The sequence below is a fragment of the Chiroxiphia lanceolata genome, chromosome 12, assembly GCF_009829145.1.
Source record: "Chiroxiphia lanceolata isolate bChiLan1 chromosome 12, bChiLan1.pri, whole genome shotgun sequence".
Lineage (NCBI taxonomy): Eukaryota > Metazoa > Chordata > Aves > Passeriformes > Pipridae > Chiroxiphia > Chiroxiphia lanceolata.
The window spans coordinates 6757243-6782152 of record NC_045648.1 but is presented as its reverse complement, the minus strand read 5'-3'; the positions used below and the strand labels follow the sequence as shown (position 1 = coordinate 6782152).

The window sequence follows — 24910 nt, the reverse complement described above, 5'->3', positions numbered from 1 at the left end:
GAGAAAACCTGCCAAAATTTCAAGGAAAAGTATTACTTATATGAAGAGAAAGTTTGTTTGCATCTCTTTTTTGTATAAAACCAGTCAATTTTTTTACTCTTTCTCCTTGCTTTATCTGTCTGGTGAAACAAACAGACAAGCAAGGAGCAGAAAACACTTCAGATTGATTTTTTTAACCTTCAAAGTTTCTAGTCAATTCCTCATTTTCTGGGCTCTTAGTCAGAATCATGTGGAAGAAACAATGTCTGTTCCTCTCAGCAAGGCTGTATTTTTAGAAGGGATGCAGAAAATAGAGGTAAGTTGTTTTTTTTCTTCAACTGATATATGGGCTTCCAGTGGCGACCCCCTTTTTTTATTTTTTTGATTTTACTTTAGGATTGAAATACTGTGGGTCTTGGTGGTATTTTGAACCCAATTATGCCAATGTGATTTCTTTGTATTTCTTTATATTGCTTTTATTGTGGAAAGAATAAATAACACATCAGAGTTAAATCTTCAGTTGCTGATAGTGCAGCTTGCTTTTCTTGCAGTTGGGATCAAGCCAAAGGAATAATCATATTTGTCTAGTAAATGCATATCTCTGAAATCTCCAGCTCACATTGCCCTGAGATCCAAATGCAGGTGATTTTATGACAGCTAATAATCACTGTAATTAGGAACCTAATTAAATATGCTCTGATCTTACCCTTCTCAGAGCTAATCAGCTCAGGGGCTGATTTGGATTCTCCATCTCTTTTCACACAGTCTCCTACAGCAAGTAAAGCATGGGTGATTTTTAGCATCCTTTGAAGTATAGACACTGCTCATCAGCATCTCAGAGCTTGGGGACAAATAGACCAGCAGCGTGAGCCAGTCTCTCTAGTAAGTTCCTAAAAAGTGTACCAAATGTGTTAAAAAAAGAAATCACACAGAGTGACTGAGCTAGAAAGGAGCCAGGGAGGGCAGGACAGCTGGAAAGCTTTGCCACCTTTGAGTAGAGAAAGTCAGCAGTGCCTCAGCAATCTGTGGCAGCGCAGCAGGCGATTTGTCAGGTTAGTGTTGAAACGAGTCTGAGAAGGAGCTGATCTGTGCCTGGGAGCAGGTGCTGAGGGTGCTATACAGAAGGATCAGCAGTTTTGCCTTTACTTGGCAGCCAGGGTAACTCTACCAGAAGAAATCAGCCCTGTCCACGAGCCAAGGGAGCTCTCTGCATGATGTCATGCTGCAGGGGAACCCCTCGCTGCTGAGACCACAGGCAACGCTTCCCTTCTGCAAAGCACTGGAGATGGGAGAAATAGAAAAGTCAGGCAAAAATTCCCCTCCTGTACTGGGGGCTATGTTGGCTCAAACTGGCTGTCATGGAGAAGTGGGTACCCTGAATAAGCAGGGCAGAAGTGGCTGTTGGGCTGTAGGAACAACACTGAGGCAGCCTTGGGTTTATAGCAGGCAAATATCAGGGATGAATTTGGGTTCACAAAGCTCTCCTGTTTGCAATCCACTGTACTGAGTGGCAAATCTGTGCTGGCCACCCAAGTATGACCACAGTGGAGTTCCCCCAGAATTTGCAACAGTCAGACACAGCAGCAGATTTGGAACCCACAGGGAGAGACATTTTCTCAGTTTCCAACAAGTGATGACAGTAATTTCTAATGAATTAGGGAGAGTTATTTCCCAGAGAAAATCCTGCTCATCTCACAGTAAAATTCCAAGGTATATTGCCTGCAAACAGGAAATCTGTGCAATCTTCTCAATTCTGCATCAAACTCTGGTACCCCAAATTCAGTCACCGTGCGGCTGGTTTTGAACAGAGACCTCCTGCAGAGCCTGGATCTCCACCAGGAAGACTCTTCTTCTGCCTTGGAAGGACAGTCTAGATGAGGACACGTGACTAGATGGGCACATGACACTTAGGAAGTGAGTAAAGCTGTCACCTGCATTCTATAGAGGAGGGACACAGCTTTTAGACACAAACTTTTATGAGATAAGGTCTTACTAAATACAAAAAAAAAGAAAACATGATGGACCAAATGCGTCACCTGGAGGATGTTGTACCTGGCTCGGGTTAGTCGGGAGGTGTAGTGTGGGTTTGGCCCTTTTATTGCTCTCTAATCCTGTGGAAAAAATGCTTTACCTGAATCCTACATGGTGCTGAGCAGCCTTGCAGAGCAGCACGTGGCCATGGAAAGCAGTGAGCAGTGAATATCCATGTGTCACATCCAGACAGCTGTGGCAGGTGGCTCATGAGTGCCTCCACTGAGGGCCAGGGGAGTGCACCAGCATCACAAAGGATGGACATCTGGGCAGGACCCAGCCCTGGTCATATCTAATTAGTAACTATGGAAGCTGCCGCTATCCAAGGCACGTCTGACCCTCTGCTTCTCTATAGGGAATAGAGAAACATGTTTAATTTGGAAATAAAAGATCCTTTTCACAGACCAGTTTTAAACCCACCTCATCCCAATCACAGTAGCAAACCCATTTACTGTGGAATAGAGGCAGGTGGTGCTTGGCCCTCTTCCAGCACTGAGCTTAAATCATAACAGGCACGTCAATGCCTTTAGCTCTCAGCTTTGTGCCCATCACTAGATCAGCTGGTGATTTTCTGTGGTTTGTGGAACTATAGGGACTTGGAGCTGTCCTCGTTCCATATTCATTGCCTGGATTCCTCATATCTGTGCCTCACTGCAGAAAGCTGATGAGTGTGTTTAGTGTTCAGGCAAAGCACCAACTCTACGGCCTTGAAAACCAACCTCCTCTACAGCACAAACACACCAGTTTTCCCAAGCAACAGCATTTTGTCTCCCCTTATCCAGCTGAAATACAACATTGTCTACCCCTGTTCCCAAGCATCTCACAGCACATCTGGAATGTAGAAAGCATTCAATCCCATTCTCAAAATGGGAAATAGAGGCAGAGACAGCAGTCACACAGAACCTTATGAAAATTCTGTTGCAGAGGAAGGACTTCCTATACAAAATGTTCAAAATTGATACGCTAATCAGAGGTCCATATTCCTCTTCTATCATCACTTGCTCCAGGGATCTCATGCAAGCAAGAGGGGAAATGGTCATCTCTTCTCCCTTCTGCCTGGCTTGCAGTGACAGGATCTGTTCCTGCAGGCCTGGCACCGTGGGCTTCAGTGGTCTGGCTGCTTATTCCTGGGTAACCAGAAAGATTTTACAGCCACCAGCACATTTTACGTCATCACTAAAATGCCATCAAAAAGCAGCTTTTTGGCTATCCAGCCTGGGTTAGCTGAAAGGCTTGATATCCACCTACTATCTGCTGGCCATTCCCTGCCTCCCTGTCAAAGAAGTGTGATGTTACACTTTGATAAATAACTTTTGATCATCACCTCCTTCTTGCCACTTTCTTCACCTGGGATATTTTATCCTCTTTCCCCTGAAGAGACACTAGCATGATCTGCCTTGAAGTATTTGTTATCCTCTTGAAATTTGCCGGCTAATCCCCCCAGGCTCACGATCTAGAGGACACCTGCTCTCACACTCCATTTCTTCCTGCCTTCTCCCATGTATCATGCAGGATTCCTGCTTCCAGCAAAAGTCTTGAATGTATTTTATCCTAAATTTACTCCGTGTCCGATAGGCTGTGCTTCTCCCTTCCCCCTGGGGATCAGAAGCCATTTGCTGTGATATCACTGTCTTCTGGTGTCATTTCTGTGTCAGTAGTCCCAGTGTAGCTGGTTAAGGGAAAGCCATTCTATAGCCCAGGGAATCCTCTAGCTTGGGATCCCCTCTCTAACAGTTAGCATCAGCAAATGCATCCAAGAAAACATCTTGGTGGATGGTTACAGAACAGCCTACACCAGAGTGAAGCTCTCATGATGTCTTGAAGAAGAACTTATTTCTCCCAGTAGAAATAAAAGGTTGTAGAAACTCAAGTGAAACTCATGTTCTCCTCTCCCTTAAATACATCCAATCCCTGCTTTTAATGATATTAAGGCCTTACCTTTTATTACCAGGAGTCCCACAGGTTAGTGTGTAGGTAAAGATTTCCTTGTGCAAGATTTCTATCTCTTCCCTTTCAAATTCCCTTAATGTCCCTTTGTCTCCTATATATGGAACTGCAAGCCCATCTCATTTACATTTTTAGGACAGAGACTGATTTGTTTTTCTTTTCGTCCCCATAACAAGAGATAGTTTCCATGTCCCAAAACATGCTTAGGAACAGAGCCCACACAGAGGGTGAGGAAGGCAGATACTTAGTGGAGACCCCTTCGAAGCCTGCTGCCTCATCGTGCATTCCCTTCCACCCAACATGGGACTGAGGTGCTGATCTGGCACCCACTTGGCCACCAGAGCGATCTGCCGGTGGGTGACTTCACCCAGTCCTGACAAGGCATCTCGCAGGAGAGTTGCCAGCTGACTTGGGGTTGCAGGGAGGAATGAAAACAGAGCCCTGTGCCAGCACGCAGGACGTGATCTCTGCAGCTTGGTGGGGAGGAAAGGCATCACCAGTAGGAGTTACGTGTGAACAACACATTTCAGGCTGCACTGGGCTGCAGACACTGCCAAGTTCCCCTGTGAGTCCTGGGGAAAGCAGGAGCTAGAGGAAATCCCACGCTTTCTGATCCCACACATCTGCTCATCGGAAGCCAGGTGGAGGGACAGTGCTGTGGGCAGAGCCAGCAATAGCGGGGGGCACTTGAAGCCTGAATCCTGGCAGCCAGTCCCTAGCATGCATTTCAAGGATAGATTTCCATGCTCTTTGAGGCCCATTCTGCCTGGCACTGCAGCTCTCCTGAAGTTCAAGGCTATCAAAATGACAGTCAAAATGTCCCTGAAGGAGCTTGGCGAGGTCTGATCTCAGCGTGTGGACTGGAAGCTGGGTAATAACATGCAGACAGATGAAATCCTCAGAAGGGGCCACGTGCAGCTGCCCACCAATATCCCTCAGTAGTCCTGCTGACAAGAAGAGCTGTGTTCCAGCTGAGGTGTGGAGAGGCATGAGAGGGAGAGGGTGTCCCGGTACCAAATAACATTTTGCAAGCAGGCTCGGGAGAAGTGGAGGCCAGTCAACATGTACATGAGGCAGGTCCGAGACTCTCGGCAGGAAGGAAGATGATGAAGTTCCTTACTGTTTAAATTTTACTAAAAGCCGTATTCCTCTATCAGACTCACTTCCAGGGAGATGACAGCTGGAATTTCTGCTGTACAGTCCGTTTGGCAGGCTTGAGCTGGGTCAAAGAGGTTGGGCTTTGGGAGCAGGTAGAGGGATTCCCCTCATTTCAGTATCTGCAGAAAGGAGCACACTTAGACCAGGGACAGTGAGGACAGGTCAAAATATACCTGTCCTCCCCTTCTAAATGCCAGAGCATCTCCTTTGCATAGGGATCCTAGAATTTCAAGATCTCTCTCTGTTGCCTTCTCAGTTTTAGGAAGTCTGATGACTATTAGTGTCCTTAACACATCTTTGGCTAGAGCTGAAATAAGAGGAACAGGAGGAGAACTATGAAACAAGATGGAAGTATTATTGATTTTGATTAGAAACAGCACATCGGAGGTCATTCACAGGAGACTCTGTCCTTGCCAGGATAATTTCAAGATCACAGTGGTCTTGGCAAGGACAATCTGATGTCCAGAAAGGTGAAATTCTGAGCTCTCCATCAGTGGTTACAAGATTCCCTTTTCAGTTTCCCTACACAGTCTCTGAGAGGTAGAGAAAACAAGTTATTACAGGTATTTTGCAGACAACTCCTCCTAAGAGTAACTAAATGTCTTGTCTAGGGTTAATCAAGCCATTTGTGGCATTACAGAAATCTGCACAGAGTTCTTGATGTTGCCCAAGATGCTAAACCGTCTTTCCTCTAACCAAACCTGTCTGAGTCCTAACTCATGTCTGCACAGGCAGTGTGGGTTTGTTGGGTTTTTTTTACCCTTTTCATATTTTACAGAAGAATTCCAGGTAAAACATAAGCAGAAGTTGCCTGAATTCAACTCTCCTGGCATACATTACCCTGACGGCAATCTGACTTTAACTCCCATCTGTACTGTCGCGCCCCTGCCCACAAGCATGAGTCACACTGAGCAATAAATAACAGCTAAATCCTTCTTCTGCCTCGACAGGTGATTCTGAGGATTTTCGCTCTGCGTACACACGAGCTATAGTGCCATAGCCTGATGATGTATTATGGCTATTAATTTGGGGAGATGAAGCTTTTTCATCATTAATGTCCAGCCTGAACACACTTATTTATTATGCTGTTTGGGAAGGAAATTCAGAGCCTTCTCAGTGCTATGAAGTGGAAAGCCTAACTGGTTTTTTTGTTTTTCTTCCTTTTACTGGCTCAAGGCAACATTAGTTTCCAAGACTCTGTACTCCAGCTACTGCTATGCCTTTTCCTCTCCCTTCCTTTTTGACCTTCACTACCCCCTGCCTTGTCCTGCCTCCTTTCCTGTATCTCGTGCTCTGCTATTGCTTTCTCTCATTCTTTGGCTTCTGCAGTATCTGCTCCTTGTTTCATTGGTTTCCTCCTTTCTTTCCCTATTCAACAGAGGTATGAACATCATTTCAAGAGATGGTTTTCAGCTGTGGCACAGCTGAAAACCACATGACTTTGGGTTGTCAAGATACTGCCCAAGCTTAAAGCTCTGTGTAAATGAGGTGCTCTTGCAAAGAGCTATCCTAAAGACTCTAGCAGGAACAAGAAAGGAATGTGGGATGCTTAGGAAAAAACACTGCCATGTAATCCAACTTCCCATAATATTAGGGGGTCCATTACATGTGCTCAAATTAGCCACGCTCCTCTTTGCAAGTGCGAAAAAACCTGCCAAGGGCTCTTTTGAGTCAAAACCCTTCATGAGTATAAAACACAAGTATAAATGTAGACTTGCTATATGCAAGGTCTTATGTTGCTGTTAAGTCTGTGCCAATATATTCCAGGCCTTATGGCAATTTTAGTTTGTGCATTTAGTCAATGAAAAAAAAAGGAAATTTATTTTTAAGATTTTCTTCAAGATGCTGGTTTCAAAAGCAGGTTCTTCAAAGATCTGAGAATCTGAGACACTCAAGATACAGCCTCCCAGCTAAGACAGACTTTGCAAATTGCCTTCTTACAGAATAAGACATCACTTTGTGGGTATGTTTTTTTTTGTACTGCAGTGATATATGTGGGGCACATAGTGAATTTGATAACTAGGTAATGGAATCTGTTGAATGATCATGGTTGCTACAAGGTTCAGGTCTCCTCAGTAGTATTTCACATTTTAAAAAAAGAGGTCAAACTAATCAAAAGGCTATGAACATGAATGAAGCAAAAGCAATTGCCAGTACTTTCCCTGCTACTTAACCTTGAAAGGTGTCTCAGAGTGAACGTCTCTTTAAATTTGCTTCTGCTTTCAGTTGTATTTCTCCACAGGCAAGGTGCATAATAAACAGCACATCTGCAATTTTGCAAGCTCTTGAGGCCACAAAACAATTGTGCTGGAGGGCTTATGCAGAAAAGAAAGAGGCTGGATTTAGCTTGAGAACCACCCCTCTTATTTGATCTCAATCTCAGCACAATAATAACTGTCTTCCTCAGGCATGATGTTTGGGCAGCCCCAAAGGGAAACACAGGGATCAAACCTATTAAAGAGCATGATGGAAGCATAAGGTTGGCTGTGTCCATGACAGGCTATGGGGGATTTCTTGCAACGAGCAAGAATTCTGGCATGACCAGTGCATTCGTACACTTCACTGGAGCTGGCAAGCAACTCTCTCAAGAGACTGATCATCCTGGGCTGGGAAAGAGTTGTTCCTGATAGCAGGAGCGGTTTCCGGCAGGGAGATCTCTCAGCCTGTGGAAACGTCTCTGCTAGAGCTCTCTGTTAACACACTGATCTCATGCTGGAAAACAGGAGACAAACCCTGCCAGGACTGCTGTGAGGTGCAGTAAATGATTTGTCCTTCTGTCCCAAGCAATGGGAAGGTGATCATGGACAATAACTGATGATGCTTTTCAGTACCTGAAGCACTACAGTCACTTCCCGTCTGAGATCAGAAATGATGAGATATCCTGGCCACAGCACTGTGGTAACGCTGGGCATAGGGTCATTTTGTGGCACAGCACAATGAAGACACTTTGACTGCATGGATCCAAAGGAAAGGGGAAACTTCAGGCTTCAGCAAGGCAGAAAGGAGAGAAGGACAAGAGCAGGGAGTGAGGGGAGAAAACAGACACAGCAGGCCCCAATGCTGTTCTGTTAGGTAGAGACAGGAGGAGGACTTAGGTATTTAATTAAGATACTTACACAAATAAAATCCCTTCTGAAAGAAAGCAGTACTTAGAAATCACTCAGGGCTGTGTCTGTTTTCATGACTCCATCACTAGAGCAAATCTATTCATCACAGGCATGTATTAATGAATTAGTTAATTAAGTGGCTCATTATTTAATAACTCAGGTTGCAAGTGTGATGAAATAAAAGTCCCGTTTGTAGCCAGAGGCACATCTTTGCCAACAAGCTAAGCAGTTTACAGTTAATAAGGGATGTTTGCTGTCTGACACAGGCAGAATCTGCTGAATTGCAGGCAGTTTATTTCCAAGGTTATTGCTTACAGTCTTCTCTGGGAGCTTGTCAGGTCTTCCAAGCCCAGTAAGGTTAAACCTAATAAGCTGTCCAAGGGCAAAGACATGTAGAAATGCTCAAATTCATTAAAGGCACCAGGGCACCATTGTTTCTGAATCAACACCAAATTACCTATTGGTTTACGCTGCCAGGTGCAATCCTCATAGAGAGGTTGATTTATTAATAAACACTAAAGTCTCAAAGATTCTGGCTTGCTGTGATATTTAAAAAGGCAAGGACATAACAGAAACATGTGCTGGATATTTGGCACTGATATTACTCCCCCAGGTAATCTTGGGAAAACTCCTTGATTTATATCTGCGCTGGGATACCTCCGAGTATTACTTGGTATCCAGGTTGGGGTTTGTGACTCATCTTCACATAAAGGAGAAGATTTGTGGGGCAGCAAAGCTCCCATTTATTTTGGTCATCATGTCAAGGATAGCTGGGTGTGAAGGTTGGAGTAAAGCCTTAGCTGGCTGGTCCACAGTTGCCCTTGGAGAATGGGACACAACACACAGCATTTCCTTTTCAGTTCTCAGATTAAATTACAGTCCCTCTCTGCCTCAAGTCATGATGTGCAAACCTGAGAACTTTTCCCAGCCTTTCATGGGAGCTGTGAGTGCTGTAGGCTGCTTACGTACCATGATAATGAGAGAGGAGGAGAAGAGGAAATAGATATTTAGAAGAACTTTAGAGACTATGAGTATTTTCTCAGCTAGAAGATTCTTAATCTCAATAGGATGGGCAAATTCCGGTTCAAGCATGTGCATTTCTAGTTTCCATTGGGTAAATTATCAACTCCACAAAACTCTAGCAACTTAAAACTAGACATTGCTTTCCCACCAGTCCTCCTGCTGTGATTCTCCCCCATCCTCTGTGGTTTTATTCTTTTCCCCTTCACCACCTCCCTTCTGACTAAGCTCTCAGCTGTGATTTCTCCCTGCATTTGCTCCTTGAAGCAAGTTTGTTCATTATTTATTAGCTACCATACTCTTACACCATCTGTCTCAACTCATTATCCATATTCAGCTTGTCAAATTGACCTTTTATGGCCTTTCTCTGGAATCCCAATGTGTAGTCTGTCCCTCCATATATAGCTTTGTGTTGCTAAGCCATTGCTTTCCAACTCCTACTGTTGAACATTCCTCTCTATATCTTTCTCACAACACCCCAGCTTGCTAGTCTGTGTCCCTGACTTCAGAAAAGCTGTGTACTCTGCTTCAGTGATGCTTGTTCCTTGTTTCATCTGCTATCTGAGGCAGCTTGCTGCAGCACATACTTAGATACGACCTTTAAAGCATCTGCATCAACAGAGTATCACACTTAAAGATATAATCTCCCTCTAACAGTCTGGAGGACTTTCTGTCCTTTAGTTCATATCATAATATAGTGGATTACAAGTTGAATTCAGCCCACAGCCACTTGGCTGTGACAGTCACCACCACATAAGGCAATGGCATTTCAGTGTCCAACGTGCTGGAAAGCAGAAATCTCCCCCAGTGGGATGGGTTAGTATGAAAAAATGTAATGGCCTTGGAGCAGTGCAGCCAGATTCTTACTCAAGATAAATCAGGACAGTTCAATCAAATGACTGAATTATTCCTGTTCATACCTCATCTGTCTCTGCTGCCAAATTCAGGAGCTATTGTAAATGCTTCATCTTCAAACGTGATAGTTTCTCTTCACAGAAGAGTGTGTTGTGTAGCAAAGTAATGCAGGACTCTGGGGCCAAATTACACAGTGGGTATTTTACCCTGGTGGAACAAACATACACAGAGTGCACCTGCCCAGAAATGTGTAAAACTAACCACAGATCAATAGAGGTTATCCAGGAACTGTAAGACAACTTCAGTTCAATAGATTCTGTAGCACAGAATTTTGAACTAAAATGCTTTCTCTGATAAATAATTGATCAGATCAACTGGTAACACACTAAATTGCTCCAGCTCTGGTTTCCCTGCATTTCTTAACATACCAGGGCTGCATCAGCACCAATCTTCTTCCAATCTACAGCATGGGAAAAGTGAATAAAGGAGTCCTGTCCTAGAGACCCTGGCAGCATCTTGGAGCAAATCAATGCTTTTCACACTGAACAGAGGACTTTTTACCCTGTGTGTCCTACCTGTGCTGCAGGAGAGCAACCAGTAGGTGCCATCTGTACTGCTGAAAGTCGGTTCTTTAAACCAGATGATTTCAAGTCAATGACTTTCAAATATCTTGCTCTTCTTTACAGAATCTGTAGCACAGATAGCTTGCTTAATAAGCTCCATGGAGAGTTTTTGAACCTGTGTTACATATCTATCAAATAATTTCTTAATAATAGAATAAGTCTCAGGAGAAACTAGTTTTTATCCTCAGTCTTCACTTAATACAGTGCTCCCCTCTGAAGCTACAACAAAAGACAGCTCTTTATCCAGAGTTCAAAGCAAGCTCTTTTTAAGGTAGGCTCTGCTATAGACTTTAATTTTTAAATCTCTTGTTGCCCAGACCCAGTTACCCTCCTGTAAGTGTTTGCAGATACAGTTGATTGTTGTAGCCATTAACATAACTTTATACCTGAAAAACATATATTGACATGCCCTCACATGTAATCTTGATGTCTTTGATGGCAAAGTAGCTCCTTTTTGCTTCCAGTTACCATGTCACTGATTAAGAGAACTAGAAATCTCAGATATCTGCCTTGATTTTTTGAACAAGAGCAGAAAAGAGTCCTCAGAAATTATATCTGGGGCTGATATTCCTCCAGCTGCTAGGGGTTTTCAACTGCAACTGTGATATAGTCCTCTCTCAAGAATGCTTGATGACCATGGTTGCTTTTGGACATTAATTGCAAGGATAAATTTTCCTTCCAATCTTATGATATGGGAGAGAAGTCAGATGGCAACTTTTTCCTAGTGATGTATATAGTGCTCCCTTACCTGTCTAAAATCATGTATAAACTTGCATCCCAAGGGCTGACCTGTGTTTAAAAAAAAAAAAAAACACGAAGTTTTCAGCTGATTAAATCACACTGATTCACTGGCCAGCGTTCAGATCTGAGAACATCCTACTGGAAATTCCCCAGGGACTCACTGCTCGTCACCACCATCTGATTAGGATAGCTGATGGAAAGGCAAAGTAAGGAAAGTGACTGCTGAGAACCTGCAAGAGATGTGACCTATTTTGTTACAGTCACCCCCTCAAATAACAGTTAATAATTGTTTTGGGTTTGGTTTAGTTTTTTGTTGGTTTGGGGGGTTTTTGGGGTTTTTTTTGAATCAGTGATGTCCTCCACAGCCAACTTTTTCCAAAAGTGTCTTGAAGTCCTGTGTTCTGAAACTTTTCTCCCTGTTATTTTGGCAGTGAAAGAGAGATGCAAAAATTCGAGCAAGAATTAATCAGGCCTAGGGCTGAGCTCTAACAGAGATGGCACAGGATACTTTTATAATCCTTGCATATGAAGGCAAGAGCTACTGTCATTACAAAGTGGTAACTGTCATCTTTTTTCCACATTTTTTGGATCAATAATATGTCAGAGCTTCCATCTTTCCCTGGCTATTTCTTCATTTATTCAGAGCACAGTTTGGACCATTAATCCCTGTTCTTGCTCCTTGACTTCTGATTTTACTTGGTTACTACCTCTCTGCATTTGAAGCCCCCTCATTTCCTTTTTCTAATTTTCCTCACATATAAATTCTCTTCAGAGCCTGCTGCTTTTCCCTCTGCAGGATTCTTGCCAAGAACCCAGCGTTGCCATCTGTCCAGGAAAATGATGATACTGCTCAGCTCTCTTCTGGATGTTGAATTGTGTGGCTGCTGCAGCAATTTTAATGTTAGAAAAGAAAAAAAAAAAAGAAATCAGAACCCAGTGGAAGAAAAGCCCTTTTCTGCCTTACAGAGGTCAGATACTTTTAGTCCTATGCATATAAATAGCAGGATTACTTTTCCTATATTATACTTCTCTATATTGCCTTCTTAAAGATGCACCTCATAATTTTACATCCATGAGAGCTAAATCAGAGTTCCTTGTACAGTTTTTGTTGATAAGAAAATGCTGGTTTTTAAAACCTGAATTATGTAAGGGGAAAATATCAGTTTCAACTAAGGTTTCTAATAAAAAATGGATCAAGCAGCTGACACTATGGCATTTCTTAAGTGAAATATTTGGTTTCAGCTTGAAACAACTCTCCATGCACCTGCTTTTCTTTTCTTTTTGTGCCAATGAAAAGGGCACCCTTGTACAGTTTAAGATTAAACATTTCCAATGGATCTTATCTGAAGTATTATTTTTTGTGAATTGTGGGATTGCAGGCTAATTTTTTAGATTTTTAAAACATTATTATTATTTATACTGGTTGAAAAGAGGGAAAGTTTCAAAATTCTCCTGAGGGAAAATAGCAGTTTTCTTAGGGGCGAGGCACAGGGGGGGAAAGCTAGACTGCAAGAGTTCAGTGAAAACCTGACAAAGACTCTAGACCACTTTTCCCCAATTTCTGATTTATTTAAGGTTTTGGGGGCACAAATTGCCATCTATTGATACAGCCACAGCTGCAAGGGATTTCAGCAACAGACCTGCAATTTCCAGCAGGGTATAGCTGTGCTGTCCTGATGTACAGTCCTGAGGGACACAGAGATGCCAAGAACACAAGGGACAGAGCTGAGGATGCTCAGCCTGCAACACAGTCATCAGTCACTGCTACAGTTCTCAACCTGATAATATTGGTGTAATTGCTGGGTGCCCGAAATCCAGGATGATCTCCCCTGGGAGCTGTGATTTGTGAGGCACCTCAAAAATCTGGCACTTCGCGTGTACGAATGGATCCATTAATTACATTCTAGATAAGAATCTGAGATTGGAACTTCACAGAAACCCATCTACACCATTTTCTTTCTCCTTTTAGTGAGGGACATTTCTTCTCAGGAATTTTTTTACAGTTAGCTTTGTGACTGCAGTGTCCTTATGGTCACTGTAGGATCTGGGCATCTTCACATTGCTGTCAGCAGAAAGCAGCTCTGAGGGTGAGGATGTTTTGCAAGAGGAGTTGTCCTTCAGGCAGAATATTAAACTGCTCTGCCATCTGTTTTACAGGGATTATTCTGGTGAATGCTAAAGATCCCGTGAAAGCATTTTTATAGTGTGTCCCTGTACTGCTCCTTCTCCACAGTGTTCAAATAACCTCTCCCCTCAGCTGTTGATATTGAGAGTGTTCCCTTTCTGAGCATGCAAAGGCAAAGAGAAAGGACCTGGACAGCAGCTCCCAGCCTTGGCTCTCTCCCCCCTGCACACCTATCTTGTGTGTGCAGCCACTGTTCCTTTCAGATCATGTTCCCACAAAGCAACGATCTCACTCTCTTTACTTTTCCAGAAACTTCACCGTGCCCCAAGGTTCAATATTTCACAAGAAATCCCCACTCTGCATCTGCCCTGCTCACTGATTTGCCATGATGTCTATTCTCTGCTAGAGCTCACCTCTCTGACAAGCCCTGGGCTCTCTTCATTTAGTGCCAGGTACCACATACTCACCCTTCTCTTCGTCCCCTCCAAGCTCTGCTGCCCTCCCGCCCCCAGTTTATCACCTCAGCATGCCAGACCTACCTTATGTGCTCTCTCACAGAGGCAAATGCAGGTGTTAAGCTGCTTTTCTTAAAACGTCCCTTTTCCTAGAGTAGATACTGTTTCTGTTATGAGGATATCTAAGACTTTAGGTTACTATTTTAAGTCGCACATCTCAAATGACTGAATTCCTGGCTAAGTATGCAACATCTGAGCTGACTAAAGAGAGAAGGAGTGCAAGAAAACTGCATGGTGGATAGTGTGTTTTAAAGAGCTGCTGTTAAATAAATTAGAGTGTGCAAGATGCAGGACTAAGTGAAGGATGCTTGTAGCACCATGATAACTGATGCAATGGACTGTTCAGTAGGGAAATAAGGTTGAGGTAAATGTGAAGCACAATACAGAGAAAAAGCTACAGTGCAAAATAAGGGGAAGAAAAAGCAGTGTAATGTATTGAGAAATAAATACTGTGCTGTGGAGAATTACAAATGAGGAAAGAAACTAAATTCCCATGTATTCCAGGGTTTTGTGTCCAATGCTCAGTTTAATGGCTGCTTCGGAGACACCCAGAATGAGGCTTTCCTGCCTCTGCCTTCCCTCCCCTGCAGACTCTGCCTTATGGAGCCTGACATTTGTTGTGTGTTAAAACCTCACTTGCATGTCTCAGAAACTGTCAGTTTAAAATTGCCCAAGGTTGTAATAGAATCATTTAGGTTGGAAAAGACCTCTAAGGGAGTCGAGTCCAACCATTAAGCCAGCACTGCCAAGCCCACAACTAAACCACATCCCAAAGCACCACATCCACACATCTAAGTCCCTTAGGGCTGGTGACTCCACCACTGCCCTGGGCAACCTGTTCTTGACAACCCTTTTGGTAAAGAATTTTTTCCTAATATCCAGTCTGAACCTTCCCTGGCTCGACATGGGCCATTTCCTCTTGTCCTATTGCTTGTTATCTGGGAGAAGAGACTGACACCCACCCTGCTACAATATGCTTAGTGGGGTGTGTATATTTGTCTCAAGCTCTCATGCATCACTGTGAAGGGTAATTATAGCAATCCAAGCCTGCCATCTCTAAGACACATCATGATTTTGCATCTAAATGCTAAATGGGGCTGTTAATGTGAGTGAGCGAAGCTCAGCTTGAGTGAAAGGGTGTTAAAGAATCAGGTCTAGAGTGAATCAGCCTGTGCATATGTGGCAACGAAAGGAAACAAGTGGTGTGAAGTATGAAAGTGTAGTGTTCGAAAGTCTGAAGTTCCAGCCTGCCTTGGGCAATGCCCCTTCTCCTAGGGTGATCCTAGAAAATATCCATCCTACAAACTGAATGGGAACCCAGTGATTATTATTTACCACAGTCTTTTCTCTGAATTACATGTTCTTACCCACACAGGTGGTTGTCACTGGTCTATGAGGCTCATCAGCTCATGTCATTATTTCTTAGGCTGCCCAAGATGTAAGTGATTCCATTCGGTAAATACCAATCTTTGTGTGTCAGTGAAAGAGCACAGATGCTTCAGTAGGTTTTTTCTAAGTTTGTGATCTTTGGTCCTGCTGTTGTGGGAAGCAAAGAGCTCAACTTCCAGCCTCAGCAGCTTTTTAATAGAATAAAAAAAAAAGATTTCTAGTGCTTGGTCCTTAAGAACGTATTTTTACCTTCTGGGAAAGCAGGTGTAAGGTGAGGGGTAGGGTTTGTGAAGACTGAATCTGATCAGTTCTGTTATTGGTCAGTAGTGTTATTATTGCTTCATTTCCTAAGATGAGTTTTCGATCTAGTTCTGTAGCAACCAGAAAGGGACAAATACAGTGAGGTCACATGCTCCAACACTGGAGGTCACTTTGAAGCATAACCTGCCAGCAGATGATATTTAAAGGCTTCCAAACTAAGGCCTAATGTTCCTTAGCACATATTGTTCTTTTTTCTTTTTTTTTTCTTTTTTTTTTTTTTCCCAAATAAAAGGCTCCTTCCCCTACTTTTCAAAAGAAAATATGTCTCTGTGGAACTACATTTGACTGTCTTGGAGAACGTGATGTTCAGTCATGACGCAAGTCTTTGTGAAATCAAGAAAGCTGAACTTCAAGACTTGGAGGTTCTGAGACTCAAAAGTACTTTTGGATTATTTAACCATTTGAGGTGACAGTTCAGCATTGAAACAAGAGCTGTAGAACTCACTTAATTGTTTCTGATGGCTCTCAGATGTATTAGCTCCCCTGCGCATTAATACCTCCATTGCCAATGCAAATACTTCTCTTTACTGCTGCTTGCACTGTAGACTCCTGATCTTTATAACATAATCATAATGCCTTTGGGATCTTTTTGAGCCCTGGAAGAGTGCCCCACTGCCTTTTTCACTTCATGCAAAATGTATGGTGTGATTCAGCATAAAGAAAGGGAAGAGGAGACAAATTGAATGCAGTAACATAGCAGAGGGGCAGAGAAAAGGAAGATGCTCTGGCAGGGTCTGCAGAGGCCATGTTGTAATTAAGTGCCATAAATATAAAGGCAGATAAACAGAAGTGCAGAGGAAGCTTTTATGAAGCTTCTTGGAGCATCTCCCATGAACAGCACAGGCAAGGCATGGCCATTAATCCACGCAGAGAAGTCAAGCCTCTGCTCCTTTCTTACTCTGAGCACTTGGGCTGCCAGAAAATCACAGCATTTGCAGCAGGAGCGATGCCCTTCTTAGCATTTTGTGAAAGTGCTACTGAATTTCTCTTCTGAAGTCATTTTAGCTGCATATAGCACTGTTATTTACAGTGCGTGCGTTTGTGTGCGCTTCTATAGGTCAACTGACTGTGTAGGTAACACCACCCACATATGGTGCCTGCCCATGTCAATCCATAGCTCATTTACACTTTATTTAGGCAAGCAGCTCAAAGCTTAAAGCAGAGTCCACGTTCTGTGCATGCCTACGCTGTGCTGGCTCCTCTAGCATGACTCCACTCTGTTTCCCACATGCGTCCCCTTTCAAACTCCGTGTCTACAGCTGTGTGTGGCAACAAATGCAGGGGAACACTGGAGAGCCAGCTGGCTGGAAAACACTTGAATAATAATGGAAATCAGGTGTCCAAAATGAGTATGTGTTTAGATGTGTCTTGGCTTCCCTTGCTTCTCCCTGCAGAGAGCAGTGACTCAGTATTAGCTTTGTTTTCTGCTCTCTGTGAAAATCATCCCCTGTTGATGGTTAGATATGGGAAGAACAGAGCTTGGTGTCACTTTTGGTGACTTTATCTTGGCAGACACTGCATGCTAGTTCTACATCTGTCATACAGATGGAGAGACACTAGGGGAAAAAAGAAGCCAATAAATAAAATTAATTTTGGGATCTGGATGAAGAAGAAAACCGAGATCATATTTTGTCTCATTATGATGTTAGGTAGTTGTAGGGAACAGGGATGACTGTATTCTGAGTAGATGGATAGAAACATATTTAGCAACCTGAGAGGTCTGTTCCAGCAATTCAGCCCAGTGCTGTTCTACTCTCTGTAGAAACCAAGACCACATGTGGGAGGCAGGACTTCTAGGAACAACAGAAATTAGGACCACATGGTACTTTACATTCTACTTTATGTTCCCATTGAACTTGGTACATTTTATTGATAATTTTTTGCTGAGGCTTTGGGTTTTGATGATGCAAAAACATTCCTCTGTTGCCATATTGTTTCAAAGGAAAAGCATGTATTCAAAATGTTGGGCGTTCAACTCAGTGAATGTGTGCTTGCAAGCTTACTGCTGTCTCATTGCTATTGTTTCCTCTTTCTTAGGACATGACCTTCACCACCACAATGAATCAGGAAAAACCTGTCAAGTCCTCCTAATTCCCTGGCTGTGCAATTTGCTGTTCCCTTGCTGTTCCCCAGACAGCAGCTCTTGTCACCCGAAACACAAAAGCCAGCAAGTCACAAATGACAGCTGAAAAGTGAAGCATTATCAAAAGCTGTGTGAGACTCTGTCAAAGAGAACCTTTATACAGTAATTCTCCTTCTGAGCCTGTAAAGCTGTGTATCCCATCAGTGCAAAGAACAGAGAAAAGATATGTTCGAGTAACCAACACCAGCAATTGCACAAATCTGTACATATTTTAGAGTCTCTACACACTGTCATCTACAGCATTTAGAAATCTCCATTCAGAATGGATGATGGATACAGAAACACAAACCAAGTCTCAGATGACTACAGGTACCAGGATGGTAACTATGATGCTCCCAATGATGGCTACTACCGTGGTGGGGATGAGCCCGCTCAAGAAGAAGATGCCCAGAGTGATGTTACAGAAGGCCATGATGAGGATGATGAGGTCTATGAAGGGGAGTACCAAGGGATCCCACACCCTGATGACATTAAAGAGAAGCAGAAGAAGCGAGCTCCTGCCGTGGCTGATGAGTACAGAGACCGTGCTGACCTTATGGCTGAGAGGATGGAGGACGAGGAGCAGCTTGCCCACCAGTACGAGAACATCATTGAGGAGTGTGGCCACGGACGCTTCCAGTGGACCCTCTTCTTTGTTTTAGGGTTGGCACTGATGGCAGATGGGGTGGAGGTGTTTGTGGTTGGATTTGTTCTTCCCAGTGCTGAGAAGGATATGTGCTTGTCCAGTTCGAACAAAGGGATGTTAGGTAAGTGCCGCTGGCAAACAGCTCTTCTAATGCAGTAAACAGCAGCTGGAACAGCTTTTCCTAGGGACCAGCTGATTTCAGGATCTTCTGATGATTCTCCTCTTGTGGTGTATGTCATGCATAGTCATGCCTGGGTGGATCTGACTCAAGAGGGGTTCGTGCTGCTGAGAAGGCAGCTACCCAAGAGCGGTGGAATTGTACTGAATGTGCTGTGGGCCCAGTGCTGGTCACTGTGGGCTGGATCTGGGCAAGGCAACTCCCAGTCTGCAGGTCCACAGGGCAAAGCTCAGAGGGGTGTTCAAGGACAAATAAGAACAGTTAAAGGTGGATCTAGTGACTCAGAGATCAAAGTTTTTAGAAAGTACAGGTCTCCCTTTTCTTCAGCCCAAAGTCCCAGCTGGCAAATCATCTGTGCAGTCAGTTCCTTCTGCCTGCTAACTTCCCAGTCAGAGCAGTTTGTTCATATGTCCTAGATCAGATGTAGCCAATGGAGGTTTCTTTTTAGGTCTGTGGAATTCAATTAAAGTGCTGCATGTGGATCAAAGGCTGAGGCTACTGGCAACATCCCTTTTGCATCACTATTGACATCTCCCTGTGGTCAAAATACAAAGGCTTAGTTATTGGGAATGAGACTGGGTGGAAAGGTTTGGATGAACAATATTTTCCTTGAACAATAGGCAAGCCAAATTCCATAAGCCAAAGACAGCAAAGCCTCCCACATTTCCAAGAATCAGGAAAGTATCCAGCATGGCCCATAGTGAGAGCCAGTCACGCAACAGTACAGTCCATCTGGAAGGAAAGTAAAGTAGGAATAACTGCTTTAGGAGGAATAGAGTGTGTTTTAATGGACATCTACTGGGATTGCAGGGAATCATCAGGGCCTGTTGCTCATACATTCTGGGCCAGAAGCCCTGCCTGATGTGAGGTAAATGCAGATTTGGGACCAGACCCCAGCCCTTGACTCAATTCTATTTGCATTATTTTATGTGACAGAGGCAATAGGTAATTTTCCCTATATAGACCTCTCCTCTTGGTGTTCTGAGGTTATAGACATGTTTCTGTTTCTTCCTTTTACTTTGAACTTGAGGATCAGGATGTTTCTTGCTATAGTTAGCTAGGTTTGTTCTTAGTTTTAGTCTTTAAGGGTTTAATAACTATTTTTGCTTCACAAACCACTTAAAAATTCTAGCTCGAAATATCTCAGGTCAGAGATCTAAAAGCAAACCACTCACAATTGGATCCTGATTTCAAAGGGACTTTGGAATTCACCAGCTCCCTGTGGGACACCAGGCTTGGTGTCTTTTCAGTGATGAGACCTTTTTTGAAAAGCAGGTCGTTTATTTTGGTGACTCTATGAAAGCTGAGATCTTCTGAAACTCTGACCCCATAAATATCTATCTTAGTGGAGCTCAAGCTCTGGCAGGCACCTGAATGAGAAAACTTCAAATGTCACAAGAAAACCTATCTTTGAAGTATTTCTAGCCCAGCCACAGGTAAAAAATGAACACTAAATCTCCCCAGAGAGCTTGTTCTGCTTTTTCCAGCTCCGTATTTGCAAGGCTGAAAGTTCAGGGTGTTCTGATAAGCTCTGAATAAATAAGGAGACATTTGGGTCTGTATCCAATCCCAGCTCCAGCCTCCCGCGCACTAACTGAGCTAATCTGGGACTGCTAATGAGGGGAAGAGAACTCTTCTTGCTGCCTTTCCTGCCCACCTTTGAAGACAACTTGTGAGAACCTGATTTTGCAGAACAATTTTTCCTGTTCTCAGCTTGTTTGTTTGGGGGACCTGCTGTCAAAACTTGTATTCACACTATTTGATGGCTTCAATATGAGGGGGGAAAAAAGAATTTTCCTAAAAACAATAGGAGTTGTTTCATCTTAGATTGAAGCAGGGAGGAAAGTGGATATTTATGGCAGCACTCAGTTGTTATGGACTGGTGGTGTACATGGGGCAGATCGCTGATTCACTCCATCTTATTTGTTAAACACACTTTCTTGCCTGCTGGATATTTCTCTGCTGCTGGGTCTGAGGTTTGTGAGATGACTCTTTGTGAAAATGAATTAAGTGGGGTTTAGAAGGCCTTAGATTGCACAGAGGTTCACTGATACGGGTAATGAATGCCCAGGGCATTAAGAAGTGAGGCTGGAGTGGGTGCAGGGCTGCTGGAGGGCATAAGAAGAGAACAGTAAAGATCTCTGGGTCTGGGCTTTCTGCCAAACAAAGGGTGACAGCAGCAGGGGATAGAGGGTGTTGGAGGTTTGACAGGCTGCAGAACAGTGCAGGGACATGAAGTGTGAGTGCAGACCTGCCTCCAGCACAGCCTAGCGTCCCAAGTACTGCCCCTGCAAGAAGGTTTTGTCCCTTTTCTGAGCAGCTGTGCCATGATAAATATCAGCTCTTGAAGGAAAAGGCTGGAGAAGCACTGTTGCTGGAGACAAGAACATAATCTTCCTCAAAATATTTCCTGGGTTAGCTTCAGCACCCATCCACCTGGAACTAGGAAAAAGGTATCTCCCACAAAGCTCAGAGCCTTCAACACATGCTCATCTCCCTCTGTGATTCCATTCCCTCGATGGTCTGTGGTATTGCAAGTGGATCTCACTAGAACTCAGGGTTCAGTGACACTTAGGGGTTGACTTGGCAGCAAGTCAAAGAGCTCTTCACCTCAGTATCTGCCTAATGTGCGGTGACAGTCCTGCAAGAGTGTGTCTGCACAGAATGAACTGGTGGGTGATTAGTGAAGGCACAGCTTTCCCTCAAATTATCACAGGGTTTTAGGGAATCAGGGATATTTACACATGAGCTACTGCCCCTTGCCTTGTCCCCACGTACCAATAAAAGCCTACAGATAAGCTTGTGTTTATTCCCAAGCAACCACGTTTATCTCACTACGTTTTTGCTAAGGAAACATAACCAGGTTTTCCCAGATGCAGTTAAGAGGCTTCCAGGCAGCTGCTAACATTTAAACACACGAGAAGGTCTCAGCCATAACAAGAGAGGCCAGGAGGGAAAAAATGGGAAATAAGTCAGGTGAGTAATCAAACTCCAGCAGAAACAGGAAGGGACAAATAAGAGAGATAAAGTAGATGCCTCCTAAAGACCAATTTAGTGAAGTTCAGCTTCTGTTAAAAGGACATTTTTGAATTAAACACTCTGCATATTGCGTATTTTTCCTCCCTTGGAAAGCAACCATGGGAAAATATCAAGCAAACTATGGCCAAATTATGCAAAAATTACAAATAAACAGATGCCCACGGTGTTTCATGAAATGTGTGAAGTGGATATGACACATCTTAGAAAACGTTTACATTTTATTCTGAAAATAAACATCTCACCATCAGATGCAAATTAACAGCGATTTTCACCCTAAATATCCCTAGTGGGACAAAACATATATTTGGAGTTTTTCTGTTATGAAAAACGCTATTTTAAAGATGATTTCAAAGGCATTAAAAAAAAAAAAAACCAAGAAAAAAAGAAGAAACAACACTATATATATTTTAGCATTTTGATTTAATCAACTTTTGACACTAGTTGTTAAGAATAACTTTGGTAACATATAACGACATTATTTTTACATATTCATTTGATAAATCTGTTTTGCTTGAGCTTTACCAGCAATAGTCAGAACAATAATTAAATTCTTATTTATACTGAAAGAGAATATTCCTTGTCAGTATGATACAGCCTGTCAGAAACATAATTTTTTTTATTTGCTAAGGATAATCAGAAGAGTAATGAAATTTGTATTTACTTATTCGTTGAAAGGCACACTATCATTATTTGGAGGAACTTCTTATAAATATATATCTTCAAGTGCTATAAATCACCTCTCAGAGGACTAAATATTATATTTGCAAGCACAGAGCAGTAAGTACACAGCAAGTATAAAAGATGGTGAAATAGTAATGTTTTAAGCTTCTTCACGTCCTGCATATAAAAAACTCGAGGCAGAGTTAAATCATCAGCCCTCCCAGATCCCAGAGCTGTAGTTGTGTTATCGTCATTTCACAGCTCAGTAAACTGAGGAAATTTTTAAGGGCCTTGCCCATAACTGTAAAACAGCCACACCAAGGCTGAGAATAAAATTGCTTTTCCAGGCACACAGCTCCCTATTCCTTTTTATGATTTAATAATATTTTTTTAAGGAGAATATCATCTTACAGACTCTTAACCTCACAATGTTGGATTAAAAAAACTAGGAAAGAAGATCCTATTAGTAATTATGCAGTTATGTAGCAATTCAAGCTTGTCTGTGTGAGTCAGGTTAAATAGGATGTGTAACAACATCCCTGCTTTTAGTTGTGTGAAGAGGATGTTTTAGTATCAGCTGAGATAAAATCTGGTCTCAGCTTCTCATTGACCTGAATTCACCTGATATGACAGTAAATCCTAATCCCCTCTGCAGAGCTCAATGGCTTTTCTCTACTTCTTTTTCTTTTTTTTTTCCTCTGGCTAGGCACAGACAAGCCCAGCCATGGCTGCCTTGCTCTGCCATGGCTAGTTGCTGTCTCTTTTGTTCCTCCACAGCCATTAACCCCAACACAGCAGCCAGCTAAAGACCCCAATGAGACCAGCCCATGTCCACATCCTGAGAATCGGGCACGGATTTCTGCCTGCAAATTCGCTTTTGGGCAGAAATGCTCCTGCAGACAAGGAGCATCATCACCTATAGTGGTAGGGACATATTAGGGGGAAAAAACCCCTTGTTTTTATGATTTGGGAACACCCCACACCTTGCACAGGTCTGATGTGGAGATGGCTGTCCCCGTTTTCATCTGGCGAGTTCCAGGTTTTTGTTGAACAGCAAAGGATTTGTTTGGCTTCCTCAGCTGAAAACTTAGCTTCAGCAGAGGGGTTGGGTGGGGAGAAGCAGATGGTCCCACGAGTATTGTGGTGATGGGCAAGTCCCGTGGGGAGACTGTGAAGCCGCCTGAGCGTAAACAGCCGCCCACGTCCTGCTGGCAGCGCGGAGCGCTGGGCGTGCATCGCCCCGCCTGTGCTGCATCACGGAACTCGTGGGCTCACCCATCCACCTTTGGCTCCAACGTGCAGGATCCCATTCACCTGAACAGCCAGATTCGCCCAATATCCACACACAGATCTCCGGGAATGGAAAGCTGCCTTTCCCATGGGTGATTCACTTCTCGGTGTCAGAGCCGTCAGCTGTACAAGTCCCGCTGCTTGTACTAATCTACAAGGCAAGCGTAACGAGACAAGCCTTTCATTTGACTTCCATTTACAGGGTTAAGTTCATTCATGGGGAAAGCACTAATAAGCCTACAAGGAAGAACACATTAGAAATTTCAGGAAGAAAGGGAAAAAAGGTCACTCAGCTCTCATCTTGTCCTCTGCTGAGACCACCCCCTGTTCTGGCACACGCTGGCCATCATTATGGCACAAGAGAATTAGGACTACAACTTCTTTATCCCTTTCTTTCAGTTACTTACAACAATTGGATCTTGTGCCTTGTGACATCCATGTCCCAAATTGTCCAGACCTGACTCACAAAATTCTGTTTGTGTCCATAAGGTTCACCACTAACAGATTCTACACTAGTAATACAGTGTTTGGATTTTGGTTTTATTACAGTTTGAACTGCAAGATATACAAGATCCTAATCATTTTCTGTTGTCCAAATGCCTTCCCTCTTCAACAACCTCTTTTTTCCCATAGGCTGTACTGGTGGTAGTCTGGGATTTGTAGGCAGGTAGGAGCTTTCACTTTCCTGTGGTTACTGGCTCCCTGCAGACCAGAAATAACCCTGCACTTGGACCCAGGCAGCCTCCTCACCTTCCTGGCAGCCCCAAGGACTCTGGGACTAATTCTTCTCACTGAGCTTTTTGGTTTTTTCTGCTAAAATTTTCTATTTATTCCCCAAGTCTTTGTCCTGTCTTAAAAGGGATTATTTTCAGATGTGCCTCTTCTTTAAGAACTTTAATCCCATTAACTAACAATGACAGAAATTCATGCTTGTTATGGAGATTTAGGTAAACCTTGAATTTTTTGTTTTCTTTCTGAAACCCTTACAAGTCTACTTTTAATTATATTGAAATAGCAAAAATACAGTTTAGCAGACACATAGCTGTCTACCATATCTGCATTATATTCCTTTACATATTCCTAGAACTTCAGATCTTAAATCCACAATTCCTGTCTAACATGGAGCTCACAACTTCAGTAAAGGCTAATAAATTTCTTAGTGTG

The 24910-nt window shown here is 43.2% G+C and overlaps 1 protein-coding gene across 1 annotated transcript in view; it reads left to right on the top strand.

The window, feature by feature from the left end:
* The window catches only part of SV2B (synaptic vesicle glycoprotein 2B), a 60508-nt gene that overhangs the window by 11303 nt on the left and 24295 nt on the right, over positions 1–24910 (top strand). The window contains 1 exon segment of the mRNA XM_032700437.1: positions 17849–18700. Coding sequence (XP_032556328.1) covers positions 18217–18700 — 484 coding nt within the window. The 5' untranslated portion in view covers positions 17849–18216.